Raw genomic sequence first — 16,016 nt, 5'->3', positions numbered from 1 at the left:
TTTCCGTCCTGGTTCTATTGCAGTTAATGGTCTTTTTAGACAGATTACTGGTTTAAATAAATCATCTATTTCTATAATCTCTTTGTTTCTAAAATTTAAACTGTGATGACTATTGGTTAATGCGTAGTTAATCTGATAGGTTATAGAAAAAGGGTGATTTCCTTTTTCCATGAAATCTGTTCTATCTAGTTTGTATTGGATAACTATTGAATTATCCAAGTCTTTATCTTTCAATGATAATCCGAGTTGTATATTAATGTTAAATTTAATTTTTCCAGAAGAAAGATTTCCTTTTCCTTCGGCTATAATACTTTCTTTATAATTGGTTAATCTGTCATCTCTAATTTGAAAGGTAATCGGAGAATCGATACCTTCTTTGAATGTTGATTTTATAATTATTTGAATAGTACTACAGTGTATGTAGGCTATTTGTTTTCTTTGTTTTTCGGGACAATTTCTGAGTCGTTCTAAGATTTGTTCTTTGTTAATAATTGGTAGAATGAGTTCTCCTGTAGTTTGTTCAATTGGTACTGGTGTTTCTCCTACCATTATTCCAAACTTTATTATGTTTGTTCTTGATAATTGTTTTTTTATTTTTCCTAGTATAGTTTGTTCGAAGTTTTCATCTTTTTGAAGATCAAAGCTTATTTTTCGTATTTTGTTTATATCTATAATTCCATCAAAGAAGTATTCTTCATCTGATTGTATAAAATTATCGAATACAGAAGTTGATGCCATACCTGATTCGCTTTTGTAGATAATCCCTGTCGGTTGGTGTTGGTGAAGATCGTTTCCTCGTTGGTGATCCGGAGATCTGATCGGTTTTTTGATATTGTTCAGGGGTGGTGTTTAGTTCCAGAGTTCTGGAGTAATTGGTTTGTGATTCAAAAGAATCTATTCAAGGCCTCCAGAAGATATAGATCTTCAAGCCAATCTCCTGAGAGAGATCTTTCAGAGAGAGTTCTGAAACAAATTCGTTTATTTCACTCTGAGTTCTCCAAACGGAGAGAGCTCATATTTATACAACTTTGGAACCCTATCGGTTAGGATAAGAATCTCAAACCGGGGCCCGACTTACACACATGGCATTACATAATTTTACAATAGAGATTACAGAGATAAGGTTCATGATAACCTTATCTTTTATTGGGTCCGACATATTACAACAACTAGTCACATTGTTTCTTTATTTCACATGTCTTCAGACTTTTCTGATGGTGGTTGGCTGCTCCTTTTTATCTTGTCCTTTAGCTCTTTGCAGATAGTGCATTTGTGGTCGTCATACCTCATCAGGAAGCTACAGAGTTGTTCCTTGATAGATTCCTCTAGTCCTGCGAATTTTCCTTCTAAATGATAGAAGTCTAATTCGAAATCTGCTACTGCTTGCATTTCTTCCTTCGAGATAATTTCTTTGTTGTAGGTGATCATTAGCACATTACTGCTAGCATAATTGACTTTGATCTCTGAATCCGCAAGGATCCTTCTTGATGCCTTAAAGACTTCGAGTAATGAATGAGCTTCTAAATCGTCTGGAATCTCATAATCTGATGCATCATCTCTTGGAGGCAATTCTCCCTTTGCTACTCCAAGGTGTATTACTGCCTGTGACTGTATAATCTTATCCTTTCCGAAGATCGGGATTGAACTCTTAATCTTCATGAAAATAGTTCTTTCCTTCGCGAATCGTTCAAAGTAATTTCTGATAATTGGTTTCATCTTTCTTGGAAATTCTTCGAATATTTTCATCGAATCAGTGTAGATACTGTCGACTAGTCCATGTTGAAGGTAATCAAATGCTAGTAATGGGTTGGCTTCTCCAATGAAGATAGCCTTTGGTCCGGTTCTGGTCATTTTCGGGTAAAACCCTATGGTAGTGTGTTTTTCTTTGTAATCCACCAGAGACGCCCAATAGGACTGATATTTTTCGAGGGTTACCTTTTTCAGGGCCTCCTTTTCCTGTGTGGTTGGTATTTGAGCTATTTTGGGTATTTTCATTGAGGGTAGTTGTGCCCTTGGTTCAACTGGTTGTTTTTGGGCCATGGTTTTGTATGATTCGTTGAGAGCTTTCTGAGCCTCTTCTTTAGTCTGGAAAGCTTGGTGCGAGACTTTCTTTCCGCTGGTATGTTGCGAAAATATTGCATAATCCGCATATACTCCTCTGAATGGTCCACTGAAGATAGCATACCATTTGTTTGGTTTTTCTTCCACCTTGATGTCGGTAGGAAGTGTTAGGAGAAATTGAACTAACAAATAATGTACATGAAAAAATACAACAATTTCCTAACGAATTAACAGACAGAAAACAAATACAAAGGTTCCTTGGGTGCCTTAACTATGTTTCCGAGCAGGGATTTCTCAAATCCCTAGCAAAAGAACGAAAACAATTACAAAAGAAAATATCAGACAAAATACCATGGTCTTGGACTAATCAAGATACAAATTTAGTAAAACATATAAAAGAAAATATAAAGATATTACCAAAATTATACAATCCAACGACCAAAGACTTTCTGATTATTGAAACAGATGCATCCAAAGAAGTTTGGGCAGGATGCATGTTAGCAATAAAAGATGGAAAAGAATTACTCCATCTTGACCAATACGGTCGTACCAGTAATAATGAAGTACCAAAAACCGAAAAACAAAATACAATATTATGCAATATTTTCGCAACATACCAGCGGAAAGAAAGTCTCGCACCAAGCTTTCCAGACTAAAGAAGAGGCTCAGAAAGCTCTCAACGAATCATACAAAACCATGGCCCAAAAACAACCAGTTGAACCAAGGGCACAACTACCCTCAATGAAAATACCCAAAATAGCTCAAATACCAACCACACAGGAAAAGGAGGCCCTGAAAAAGGTAACCCTCGAAAAATATCAGTCCTATTGGGCGTCTCTGGTGGATTACAAGGAAAAACACACTACCATGGGGTTTTACCCGAAAATGACCAGAACCGGACCAAAGGCTATCTTCATTGGAGAAGCCAACCCATTACTAGCATTTGATTACCTTCAACATGGACTAGTCGACAGTATCTACACTGATTCGATGAAAATATTCGAAGAATTTCCAAGAAAGATGAAACCAATTATCAGAAATTACTTTGAACGATTCGCGAAGGAAAGAACTATTTTCATGATTCTCCGTTATTATTTATTTTTAAACCAAGATATTCAATTTCTTGTTGTACTAATTTTGATTTCTTTTTAGAAATAATTAATCCTTTTTCTTTGCATCGTTCTAGAACAGTGATTAATTTTTCAGTGTGTTCTGATTGTGATCCGTTTGTAAATATTATGATATCATCAATGTATGCTAAGCAATATTCTTCTAATCCATGGAGATTTCTATCCATGAATTGTTGATATATTGCTGGTGCTTGTTTTAATCCGAATGGAAGAACATTCCATTCATAATGTTTTTGTGGGGGGCATGAGAATGCCGTTAATGGCTTTGTTTCTTCTGATAATCGAAGCTGCCAATATCCTGATTTAGCATCAAGACTGCTAAACCAGTTTTTTCCTTTTATTCTTTCGAGAATATAATCTTTTCTCGGTAATTTATAACTATTCCCAATAGTTGCTTCATTTAATTTTTTATAGTTTATTACCATTCTTCTTTTTCCTCATTTTATCTCATTATTAATTTCTACATAGAAAGCTGGAGCCGAATGTGGACTCGTGCTTTCTCGTATAATACCTTTATCTAGTAGTTCTTTACATTCTTTGGTGAATTCTTCTACATCTCTGTGGGTATATTGCATTTTATTTGGTACATTAATTTCATCTTCGGGGTTTTTTAGTTTTATTACTATTAATTCTTCATTTGTATTTTTTATATCTAATGGATTATCACTACATATTTCATCAAGTTTTTGTTCAATATGAGTCATACTTATAAATGTTAGTCTGTTTTTTAAATCTTCTATAATAGATTTTATTATTTCATTTTTTGTTATTATTTTTGTCGTAACTAATTCTGATTTTTGGTTTTCTATTTTAGGTGCTTTCAGGCTGACCGTTTTTATTCTCTGTATAAATGGTTGATATAATTTTAGAAAATTATTTCCTATAATTATATCTAATCCAGAATCATGTTGATATATTGTTTTTGCTGGAAATATTTTAGTTTCTATAGTTATTGATACGTGTTGAGCCACATACCAGATTTCATGAGCTGATTTATCAGCCACAACTATCCGTAGTGGTTTCTCTAATCGTACCCATTTTTTGATGATATTTCTTTTAGCAAAACATAAAGTTGCTCCAGTGTCTATGTATGCTAATAATTTTTTCTTTTCAATAGTTATTTGTATGAATGTTGCATTAGGATTTCCTGATTTTAGTATTTTTCTATTCATTTTCTGAATCAGATGATTCAGTGGTATATGCATATATTTCGATATCAGAGTCAAACTCTGAATCTGATTCGATTGGTTCAAAGCCCATATCGTATGCTATTCGTAGTATTTCTGTTTCTTTTTTCTTTCCTTTTTTAGGACATTCATTTGCATAATGTCCCTCTTCTTGGCATAGCCAACATTTACAATTCTTTTTCTTAGAAGGACAATATGTATCCTTCTTACCATAGTTTTTCTTTTTGTATTGTTTTCTATTTCTGAAATATTTTTGTGGTATGTATTTTTGTTTCCTATATTTTTTATAAGGAATTTTTCTCCATTTTTTTTTTTTTATGTTTTTGGCGAATAGGTTCAGAACCATATTTGCCTATTTGTCCTGGTATTGCACCACAACATAACTTATCGATTTTTGCCTCTTGTTTTCGTTTTTCTTGATTACATTGAAACAAATGCCAATCTTTTAATGTTGTTATTCTTCCTCCTAGAGTATTGGGAATTTGTCCCTCATTTACTTTATTCTGGTATATGGTTTTTATTTCTTCTGATATTGATAAAGGTAGTTTATCGAAGAATAATTCTTCGGCTACTATTTTCTTATCCGTTGCTAGTTGATAGTAATGATCTCTAAATTCGCAAATGAATGCTTCAAGATAACACATGTTACAAATTCTAAGATTTACTATTTTCCATAGTGCAACTTCTGATATTAGTGTTTCTCTTAATTGTGCGTTAGAAGTTCTTCCAAGAAATTCTTCTCCTATTACGTCAATTAGCCTAACAAATGTTTCCCATGCAGTTGATCTTAGAATTTTCTCTGCTTTTATTCCTGTTGATAATCCTATTAAATAGTTGTATACTATTCCTGTTGTTTTATGTTCTAAGTAACTTAACATTTCGTGAGGGTGTAAATCTCTTAGTTCCTTATTAGTCTGTATTAACAAACTTGTACGATTTTTCCAATCTTCTAATGTTCTAGTTGGATTAATTTCACAATCTAAATTTAATATTTCTGAAGATTTTATATTAAATGTATCATATTTGGGAATATATTCAAAAGGAACTTTTCTCCAATTGTTTCCTTTCGGAATATATTGGTTTTGATATAGTTCATATTCATGATCTTTGTATCCTTGATATTCATCATGTGTTCGTTTTTTAGGTAATGTATTATTATTACTATTATTATTACTGTTCTCCCCCCTCTCTAGTTCGGTTTTTACTAGGAAAGGATTATTATATGGATTTTCGTAAGGGTTTTCATCGCTGCTATAATCTAAGACAATTTTTTCAGTTTCATCAGGTTGCTCTTCTTCGGGTATATTAAGAGCCGCTAATAATGTTGATAATCGTTCTATCTGATCATCTAGTCCTTCCATTATATCTTTGGTGGTGATCTAATTCGAAAATTAGATTTATCGATAATAATTAATTCTTTTGTTTCTTTTTTAAAATAATTTTGTAAGTCTTTTATAGTGATATATCTATTTTGGTTAAGTCGTTCGATTATTTCTTGTAACTGTTCTATTATTTCTAATATTTTTGGTTTTTCATTTTCATCTGGATCTATTATTTCTTTTCCGTTATTTCTTATAATAATATTATTTACTAATTCTTTAGCTTCGTTAAGTTCTTTTATTATTTGAATTTGTCTGTTATTATTACTGTAATTATTTGTTGTTGTGAGTATTTCTTTGATATTTAGTAGTAATTCTTTTATTTCAACAATATTTTCTTTAATTAGTTTTTCTATAGTTTCCTTCATAGTTTCTGTCATCCTATTATTGTTTTAATATATTCTTTTAATTCCTCAGAGTTTTGTTTTATTTCTTTAATACTTTTTTCTTGTAGATATATTATTTCTTCTAATTTTTTATTTATATTTTTAGTTTCATTTTGTTTTTCATGGTTTTGTTCAAATATTTTTATTAATTTTTGTAGCTGATTTTCTAAATCTGATTTTATATTTTCAATATTTCTTTTTATTTCTTCGTGATTTTCTGGATTTTGATGTATGATTCCATAAGAAATCATTTCAACAATATTATTTAAAGTAAAACCTATTTTCTTTATTTTATTTCCGAGATTATGATTAGTATCATCGTCAAAGATGGTACCAATATAATATCGACTTTGATTATGAAGATTTTTAGGTATTGTTATCACCTTTCCCTTATAAGGAAATCCGGGATAACATTCATCTTCATTGGTTAATATTAATGGTAATCCCTTCGAAAAATCAATTTTTTCGTTGTCCATAATCGTTACCTTGCTCTGATACCAATTATTTTTGTAACGTTAAACTTTTTAGTCAAACTAGTCAAACTGATCATACCATTTGAATTGGTCATACTAGTCATACCAAAAATTTTTGGTCAGACTAGTTATTCTGGTATTTCTGTAATTTTATTGAAAATATTGGTTTTTTGGGAAACCCTAGAAATTCTAAGGGTATGACTGTTGCTCTTGTCATTTTTAAGGTTATTTTTGTTATTTTGCCAATTAAGCGCAAGAGGAGAACAAAAAAAATAAAATGAGCAACAAATAAATGAAAAATTGAAAATAAGAATAAAGTCCAAACTAATGAGTTTACTATGTTTTAAATCCTAATCGCTGACAATAATGATATTTTTAGATATATAGGGTTCATTTATGCTTACACTTTATAACTCAATAATTATTTTTTTTATAATTCAGAAATTCATTTTTTTATAATTCAAAAATTCATTGCACCTTTGACCCAACTACTATTTCTAGAGAATTGGACAACTACTATTTCTAAAGAATCGGAAAAGTCCATGTGAATACCCTCTTCAAGTGAAGATTCGAACCATTGGAAAGGAAATTTGCTTCCACTCTTATCGGTTGAACCACTGAATATTGGATAACTCAATAATCAATTACTTCTATATAATTTCTATATAATGTTCATTTATGCCTATACTTTATAACTCAATCAATTATTTTTAATCATCACAGTAACAACACTGGTTATTCATTACCACAAGATTATAAGCCTTAAACAAAATTATAAGTTCGATAAAGGAGCGAAAGAGAGACGCCATCTCCTCAAGAAAGCCTAGGTTTCAGAACGGCTTTGAGAGGATAAAGCTTCTGAGAGGTCAAGCCAAGTGTGTCCACGTTCTCTTCCTCGCCATCAATGAGCTTCCATTGGAAATCTTGGATCAGCCTTCCAATGGCGACGCACGCGATGAGAGACGCTTGGAGAGCGCCTGCACACACCCTCTTCCCCGACCCGAAAGCCATCGTCTTGTGCAGGTCGAACGGATCGCATTTCCCGTCGAGGAACCTCTCGGGTTTCCACTCCTCCGGATTCTCCCAGCGTTTCTTGTCCATGTTGCATCCGTAAATGTTTATCGCAATCTGCAAAATTTGAGATTACATAAACAAACCTAGTGATCCAAATAGTGACCGGATCGTGCACCTGATCTCTGAATTAGGGGTGGCCACGGATTTGATATCCAGTATTTTTAGGCTATCCGAACATCTCGCGAGATATATGCTACCCGATCTCGAATCCATTTTGATTGACCACCCGAAATTGAGATATTCGAGATCATTATTGGGTGCCTTGATACAAGTACCCGAGTTTAAATACGAAATTTTGAATTTTTTTTATATTAAATCATATAATAGGTTATTGAATCCAAACCCGAAATTTCCAGAGATTTAAGTATGTTTCTATGTAATATCTCTAGGTTAGGACAAAAATATCATTTCGGGTACCATAATACCCGATCTTGAACCCAATTATCCGAACTTGAACCCGATTTTCAAGTTTTCATCTCATCTCATACAGTGTTTGAACACCAAACACTAGGAAGATTTGTTCGGTTAGTGTTGGTAAAGTTTCCGCCTTTTCCGAGGGGAACAAGAAAGTAAAAGGGAAGTGAATGGCATACCTCACTCCCCGCCGGGATATGATAGCCGCCGATTTGTGTATCCTCGTGGGCGTAGCGAATGGGAACGAGAGGAGCCGGGCTGTACTTCCTGAGCGTCTCATGGAAAACACCGTTGAGATAAGGAAGTTTAGGCAATTGCTCTTCTTTGACCTTCTCTCCTCCGCATACCCTCTGGATTTCTTCCAAAAGACATTCCTGATAAACGAAAAGCACATCGTGGGCATGTGATCGTAGAACGGTAACACGAAGCGGAAGCAAGGTGATAAGATACGGTTTAGAGAACGAGACCTGGAGATTTTGTTGTTTGGCGAGTTCGTACAATGCCCATTCCGTCGTGACCAAAGTTGTGTCGGAGGTCTCGATGATCGTTTCCCAAATCAAGATGGCGATTTGTTCCATCGGAAGTGTCTTGGCTTCAGACAGCAAGAAGCTGAGGTAGCTATCGTCTTCCTGTTCCATAAACCACGAAGAAAATGGAGATAAGAAGAAACTAAAAAAGCAGAGTTTCAGATCTAAAAATGGAGTACCTTCTGAGAATCTTTCTGTTTCATTTGATCTTGAATTAGCGCGTTCATCACTGCGAGCCTGCGAAAATGCTTCTGTTGGATTCTAGTTTCGAATTGCTTATTCGGGATCCATCTCAAATACGGGAAAAAGTCTCTCCAATCGACATCGATAGCGCCCTCCATCATGTCATGAACTAGAATCTTGAATATCTCTTTTCTCGACAAAGTCTTGCCAAGTTCCTTGACGTAAATGGATTGCACATCCTCTCCCAACGCCTACGAAAACCTCTCTCTTTACTCGTTTCCTTGGATAAATCATATCGGAAACGAGAGACAAATAAGGATATAGAAAACAACACTCACTTGTTTCATCGACAGTCCAAAAAGCTCGTACTCGAATATTTCCCTGAAGTTCACGGGTTCTTGAGGATGGTTCCTCACGAAGGAGTGCAACTTGGAAGACACATTTTCAACGAGGGCGTCCCTATAGTATCGTTTCCGTTTCTGAAAACCGTCGTGTAAGACGCAAATTCAAATATCAACAAAATATACCAAGGAAGAAATGAAATGGCAACTATATATATACATAACCTGTGCATTTGGACCCAAGAGGCCATTCAAGAGACATTTCTTGACCATTTTGTGGAAATCATCATAATCACTAGTGGCTACCATACTCTTATTGCAAGTAAGGACTTCCAGTGCATTTGATAGTTTCCTCATCGAAATCGAAGAAAACCGAGTCACCATAGCCTGAAACAAAAGAAGAAAGGATTATCGAATGCTCCCATGGAGTTGTCATTCGAAGGCCCGGGCTACTAAGATACAATCCCGGGCATGAACTCTTTCATTGCCATAACCGAAACTATACACCTTCCACAAGGAGCTATACATACATATAATCAATAAGATCTTCCAGTGTTCATCAATGAGAATGGCGGTTTTAACAGGAGGAGGAGTGTGGAGAAGCTAACCTCTTTGGCCATATCGGCGGAATTGACAACGATGACGGTGGAAGCGCCGGTCTTGATGGAGTAAATGGGACCATAAACCTCAGCCCATTTGGTGAAAGTCTTGTTGGGTTTCTTCTCTTTCAGCTGCAGCAAGTTCCCTAACAAGGGCACTCCTGGTACCACTGCATCACCAATCGCAACACATCTCAATTGATGATGATCCATCAAAATTTCTCACAATAAGGGCAGTCCGGAGCACAAAATGTCCTCTTGAGTAGGATCTGGAAAAGGTCCCACCACAAGAGTGCCTTGCAGAAATATTCTACACGAGGTACTTCTCGGACTTGAAACCGTAACCTCTAGGTCACAACGGCAACACGTTAACCGCTATACCAACAAGATCAGTTTCCTTAGTGTTCTTTTATCATAATTCAAGATTGAGAATGCTGGCCATCGCCTCCATATGTTTCTGCACTTTGGAACCACTATGCAGGGAGGTGCTGGCCATCGCCTCCAGCAGATATACAACTTTGTACATCATGGTTGGAGGGTCAAGCTGATACATCACGGAATCGCCGTTTAATCGGTCGACTAATAATCCAGGTGATAGTTTATGAGGTCTGGAGGGAGAGGAACGCCATAATTTTTACCGGTCAAAGAAAAATGCTACATTAGATACGCTTGCACATCGAAAATTTGATTCGGGACAACTTCCTCGTAACTCAAAAGGGGAATTACGATACTGATAATGTTATGTTACAGGATTGGTATTACCTTTATGGGAGCCGATAGCTATGGGTATTATTTTGAGGTAACGCTCTTGTAAATTGTCTTTGCTTGGTTATGTAAGGGGTTTCGACAGTCGAGGGCTGTTGGTTTTGGGTGCAGTCTAGGACTGATTGTGTAAACATTCTTTTTTGGTAATTATCATAATCACGTTTATACCAAAAAAAAAAGATTGAGAGTGGCAAAAGTCCAGGAAATACCGGTCACTCAAGGGTCAAGTTAGGTCAGTATTCACCCAAATCACGAAATCAAACGGAAACAACCTACGAACTCCGATTGCAATCAGAAACAGAACTGCTGATCAAACCATGCATCGAAAATCGATCTCGAGGGATAAAAAACAATCAACAATCAAAGAACACGGATGATCGAAATGGCAAACTCCTATTCTCTCAGCACAAATCTAAGGTCCGATCACCAAAACTACAAAACCCAGATGGTTAAATCAAATACTGAACACAAAACCCGCAAACCCAGAAGATTCAAGGACATGAAACATCCGAAATTACCAGGAACGGTGGGGAGGTTAGAACAATCCATCGCCCTCTTTCTGGAGAACACGAGGAGCTTCCTCAAGAAAACGAAGAATAAGAAGAACGGGACAACACCACCGATGACAATGGAGATTGCCGAGGGCATTTCCGGAAAAATTCTTCAGAGATTGTCCAGAACCAGAAATGAATACACTGTGATCTCTCTATGCGATACCCTTCACTGTATATATATATATATACACTTGAATGCAGACATGCAGAAAAGAAAAAGGTTTATCACTTGTAGCTTTTTTTTTTTTACTATGTATTGGTACTTGAAATTTTGGAAGTTTTATTTGGAATGTGTGAGTGATTGGGATAATCAATTTTTTGGATAAGCATTGGAGTTTTCCTTACTAGACAGCCATAACCTGTCTTGATTTCTTTTTTCCTTTTCGAATTTAAAATATTATTGTGTCTTAATTTGTTCCCTTTCGAAATTAAAAAACGCCATTATCATAAAAGGATTTATGCTATATAGATACAAATTATTTATGTAAGTGGTAATTAGTACTAGTTAGGGAAATGATGAGACAAAAATACGAAATTTGCAGTATTAGAAGTTAAATTCATATAATTCAAAGATAAAATGTAAATGATAAAAATTACTGTTTTGTGATTAAAAAAATTGTGAGAACTATAAAGAGAGAAATAAAGTAACGACAGGTGTAAGGGGTAATTATGAAGTACAAAAACCGAGCAAGATCTTGATATCAAAGAATCCAATAAACAGCCCAATAATATTTAAAGCATATCCCAAAAAAAATAATTGTTAAAAATATTTGATTAAAATTTATTCTATAAAATATCTAAAAAATATTAATTTTTTATTTAACTAGAAATATATTTAAATTATTTATCATTATAAGCGCTAAAAAAACAGGGGAGCGTGAGGTAAAATTTTCGTCATCTTTTTATAAAATTTCGTCACCCTTTGATATTAGACTATTAGTGATGAAAAAGCGATGAAAAGCAAATCGTACCCATCACGCCGTCACTAAATATGATTTCGTCATTTTGCGTCACCTTTTTGACGCGATTTCCGAGATCGAGAGTCTGATCATAATTTTCAGCATAGGGACATAGAAAATATACATTCGGGAGTTTGGAGGAGCAATTGTTACGGCCCAGATTTTCGCAGACGCAATCCGGGTCATAACGGTGAGAAAATGCGTCCATGGGCTAATTCGGGACGAGATGTTGATAAATCTAGAGGAAAACAACGGAAAAGAGGAATGAAATCGAAACCGAGAGATTGGATATCTCTTCAAGGTGTGTAAACACTTTTCTAAAACCATTATTCCGTCCGTTACGAGCAAGGACTACCAGAATACGATTTTGAGATACAATGAAGAGAAATACGTTCTAAAATTGTTCGTTCAAGAATGCACAGACAAGAAAACGTGATAAGAAGATGAACAAAAACTTTCGGGAGAGTTTTTACAAGAAACTTTCGAAAGTGTTCTCAAAATCTCTCAAATTTGGAATTCAATGCGTACTCAACTTATTCCGGCATCTTTAGTATATAAACACCAAAGAACATGTTACAGTCTGAGCTTTCGAATCACCTGCAAAACAAAACAAGAACGCAACCAAAACCAAATGCAAGAAACAGAAACAAAGAACAAGAGAGATTATATAACGAACGAAAATTTTAAAAAAAAATGAATGAATTGGGGTAAGGTGATAAAATTAAAAGTTCTGGAAAAATCTGTTATTTCAGTTAGGGTCTTTTAGAACGAAATAAAAGTTTGGGCAGAATTCGAAAATTTCAGAAAATATGGGATTGGACTGCAATTTTTGCTAGGGTTTCTTCTTCTTCTTCTTTTTCCTCCTCCCATGGCCGACCCTAACACCATTGTTGCCTATCTTCCACTCCGATTTGCCTCCTTGCTCGCCGTCGACCATCGACCATCGACCACCGCCCCGTGGCCACCGCTTCATCACCGTCGGTCCGTTTCTCCATCTTTTCTTAGTTTTTCTTCATCGTTTTCCTTCTCCTTTACCGCCATGGAGTTTTTCCGATTTCCGGCGAACGGAAGCTCGGTTTGGGTTGAGACTTGAAGGGTTTGAAAGCACTTGACGAGTTGAATCTTTTCTGGGTAGTGTCGTCGCCGGAAACGGTGAAACATCGCCGGAAAATCACCGAGAACCGTCGGAGAAAAACTTAGATCTAGGGTGATTTAAGCCGATTTAGGCCAAAATAACTTCGGATTTGGATTCCTTGATTGGTTTTACATAGGAAACAAAAAAAAATTAAATGATTCCGAGATGTATGACGGTCGCCGGCCACCGGCCGCCGACCACCACCACCGGCCACCGTCGCCGGAAAATTTTCCGGTGACATGGGTTGAACCGTTTCAATCCTGTGATTTCAAATCCGAAATCCGTTTTATAAAATTCAAAGTATTTAGAGATCTTCGAACGATTTAAAATAAGACAGTTTAACCGTAAGACTTACCATTCGATTAACGTTTTTTTTTTCGGTAGTAAATATTTTTTTGAAAAATAATTTGTTGATTAAGATTATTATATGATAATTAATTATTGGTGAAGAAAATCTCGAGGTTATTGAACCCGGGATCGAGGATTAGAGCAAATCTTTCGGAGTTCATCGTTTAGACTAAGGTGAGGGAACTCGACAGAACTCCTCTTTCTTCTATTCGCTTAGACATGATGATAGTGAACGTAGATATCATGTGGTTAGGATTTTAGGATAGACGCCTTAAATTTTCTTGTGAATTTATGATGCATGTTGATTGTTGATTGATGGCTGATGAGTGATGATTGATGATTGATGATTGATGATTGATGATTGATGATTGATGATTGATGACGATTGATGATTGATGAATAATGAATGATGATTGATGATTGATAAATTTCTGTTGAGTGATTATTGTTTGTGACGTACATGTTATGTGATGACGTTTCTTAATGGATTTATTGGATCGTTAGAATGAGTTGAACAGTGGATACTAATTAAATTTTGGCATGATGTTCGGAAAGATAGGAGAAGTAAAGAATTAAGTTAGGGACTGTGATGTGACCTCAGACTATGCTAAAATATTTTTAAAGTGAGTTTTGAGACCGTGGTACGGCGGCGATCCGTATGTGATGGTATGATAACAACCCGGGCATGGCTGCGATCCATGTGGAGTTATAACCCCGACTACGGCGGCGATCCGTAGAGGGTTACTGTTGGTTGTAATGCTCTAGGATAATCCGTAATATGACATTTTGACTTTGTATTGATTCATTGATTTATGAATGCATTACTTTTCCCGTTATATGATTAGCATTTGTTTTCTATTTGATTGTCTATGTTGGGTACAGAGGCGAGGTTTATAGTCTTGCAATTTCACTGAGCTATTCGCGTAGCTCACCCCTTCCTTTTTTCCCACAGGTGAAAGCTGAAACAGATTGTTTTGGTTGGACTCGATAGTTGCCAGAAACACGAAGAATTTGATTTTCTATTTTTACGAGTTTAGAATTTTAGACTTATGTTATTTTAGACTTCCGCTGTAGACATGTGATTTTGATGGTTGATTTTAGAGTAAATCGTATTTTTTTTATAACCCAAGTGACGATTCAATGATATCCGAAATACCGGATTTCGGGTCGTTACAGATGGTATCAGAGGCCCACTCTTTCCATCGGACTTTAAACAAAAATCTTCGTATGGTGTTAGAGACTCAGTTTATGGTAAAATAAGCATTCTAATATTGTTTGCCATGATGTGAACGTAGAATGACACCTGGTCGTGGACTAGGACGTCCAGTCCCAGAGGAGGGGAGATGTGGATATCCTCCCCAGCCTGATCATATGCAAGAAATGAGAAATTTACTGATGGAGCTCATCACTACTGTGAGACAACAGGGAGCAGTACCAGCTCCACAACCGGTCCCTGCACCACCACCGCCTTATGTACCACCGCCTCCACCTCCCGTACAACCGGCTGCAGCTCCTGCACCTGCACCACCTGTGATGAATGCGGAATTTTTCCAGTTCCTTGATCGAGTGGAGCGTCGTACAGCTCCAAGATTTGGTGGTACATCTGATCCAGCTGTGGCAGAGGATTGGTTGGACAGGATGACTCAGATATTTGATCTTATCCAGTGTCCTGATCTTTTTAGGGCACACATATCCATCTACCATCTGGATGGAGAGGCGAGACACTGGTGGAAAGGAGTTGCCCAACCATTTGGGGTAAACTATCAGTTCACTTGGGGACAGTTCGTCCATGCATTTCGAGAGAAATATTACTCACCTGGAGTACAAGAGGAGATGGCGATGAAGCTTATTAGCCTTCAACAAGGAAATCGTTCAGTGAAAGAATATGAGAGGGAATTCAATTCATTGGCTAGATATGGGGGTGAGATGCTGCAAACAGAGACCTTAAGGGTTAAGAAGTTCGTAATAGGACTTCGTCCATCTCTCAAGGCAAAGGTAGGTTTCGAACAACCACATATATATCATTGAGATAATGTTACCTTGCTAATTTGAGATTGTTTATCTATAGGTGGAACTTTTGAAAATCAACTCGATGTCAGAAATAGTTGATATGGCTGATCGAGCTGAGAGAACAGAACGTGAAATCGAAGCATCTACTAAGAGGTCGACTAACCCCAGTCATAGGCGTCTAGTCCAAGATGACAAGAGTAAGGGCAAGGCGGTTGTGCAACCTTATACATCTGGTATCCCGATGTGCTCACAATGTGGGAGACGTCACTTTGGCGAGTGTAGATTGCTCCAGATTACTTGTTTCCACTGTGGAAGGGCGGGACATTATAAGAGCGATTGTCCCGAGTTAAAAAGAGAAGCACCTAAGAGGATTGAACAAAGACCAGTTCATCAACAACCACCTGCTAAGAGACCAGCGGTGAAGCCTAGGGTCTATGCTCTAGGAACTGAAGAGCAAGAGGAAGAAGAAACGACAACAATCATAGGTATGT

At 36.2% G+C, this 16,016-nt stretch overlaps 2 protein-coding genes and 1 long non-coding RNA gene across 3 annotated transcripts in view; 2 read left to right on the top strand and 1 right to left on the bottom strand.

Annotated features, from left to right (window-relative positions):
- Positions 1-7,287: 7,287 nt before the first annotated feature.
- LOC104803409 (ent-kaurene oxidase, chloroplastic-like) lies at positions 7,288-11,295 on the bottom strand. The gene is made up of 8 exons (XM_010527341.2): positions 11,038-11,295; positions 9,764-9,924; positions 9,381-9,542; positions 9,153-9,293; positions 8,811-9,065; positions 8,572-8,733; positions 8,284-8,478; positions 7,288-7,744 (listed from the first exon to the last, which is right to left on the bottom strand). The coding sequence occupies exons 1-8, from the start codon at positions 11,165-11,167 to the stop codon at positions 7,430-7,432; spliced, it is 1,521 nt and encodes a 506-aa protein (XP_010525643.1). The 5' UTR covers positions 11,168-11,295; the 3' UTR covers positions 7,288-7,429.
- Positions 11,296-13,576: 2,281 nt separating this feature from the next.
- LOC109116234 lies at positions 13,577-14,634 on the top strand. The gene is made up of 2 exons (XR_002023752.1): positions 13,577-13,689; positions 14,468-14,634. It is a non-coding gene; the product is annotated as an uncharacterized LOC109116234 (long non-coding RNA).
- A 264-nt stretch (positions 14,635-14,898) lies between these two features.
- Positions 14,899-16,016, top strand: part of LOC109116233 — a 16,691-nt gene continuing 15,573 nt past the window's right edge. The window contains exons 1-2 of the mRNA XM_019201301.1: positions 14,899-15,510; positions 15,584-16,010. Coding sequence (XP_019056846.1) covers positions 14,911-15,510; positions 15,584-16,010 — 1,027 coding nt within the window. The 5' untranslated portion in view covers positions 14,899-14,910. The remainder of the gene's footprint in view (positions 15,511-15,583; positions 16,011-16,016) is intronic.

This window comes from Tarenaya hassleriana, unplaced genomic scaffold, assembly GCF_000463585.1.
Source record: "Tarenaya hassleriana unplaced genomic scaffold, ASM46358v1 Cleome86, whole genome shotgun sequence".
In the NCBI taxonomy this organism is placed as follows: domain Eukaryota; kingdom Viridiplantae; phylum Streptophyta; class Magnoliopsida; order Brassicales; family Cleomaceae; genus Tarenaya; species Tarenaya hassleriana.
The sequence above is the reverse complement of the archived record's forward strand: the minus strand, read 5'-3'. Positions and strand labels throughout refer to the sequence as shown.

Bases quoted from the DNA above. Each gene is read 5' to 3' on its own strand.
- LOC104803409 (XM_010527341.2), bottom strand. From the start codon at position 11,167: ATGCCCTCGGCAATCTCCATTGTCATCGGTGGTGTTGTCCCGTTCTTC. The intron at 9,925-11,037 runs GTAATTTCGGAT...TTGGTGATGCAG, and splicing joins TAACCTCCCCACCGTTCCTG to TGGTACCAGGAGTGCCCTTG. The intron at 9,543-9,763 runs GTTAGCTTCTCC...CTTTTGTTTCAG, and splicing joins CCGCCGATATGGCCAAAGAG to GCTATGGTGACTCGGTTTTC.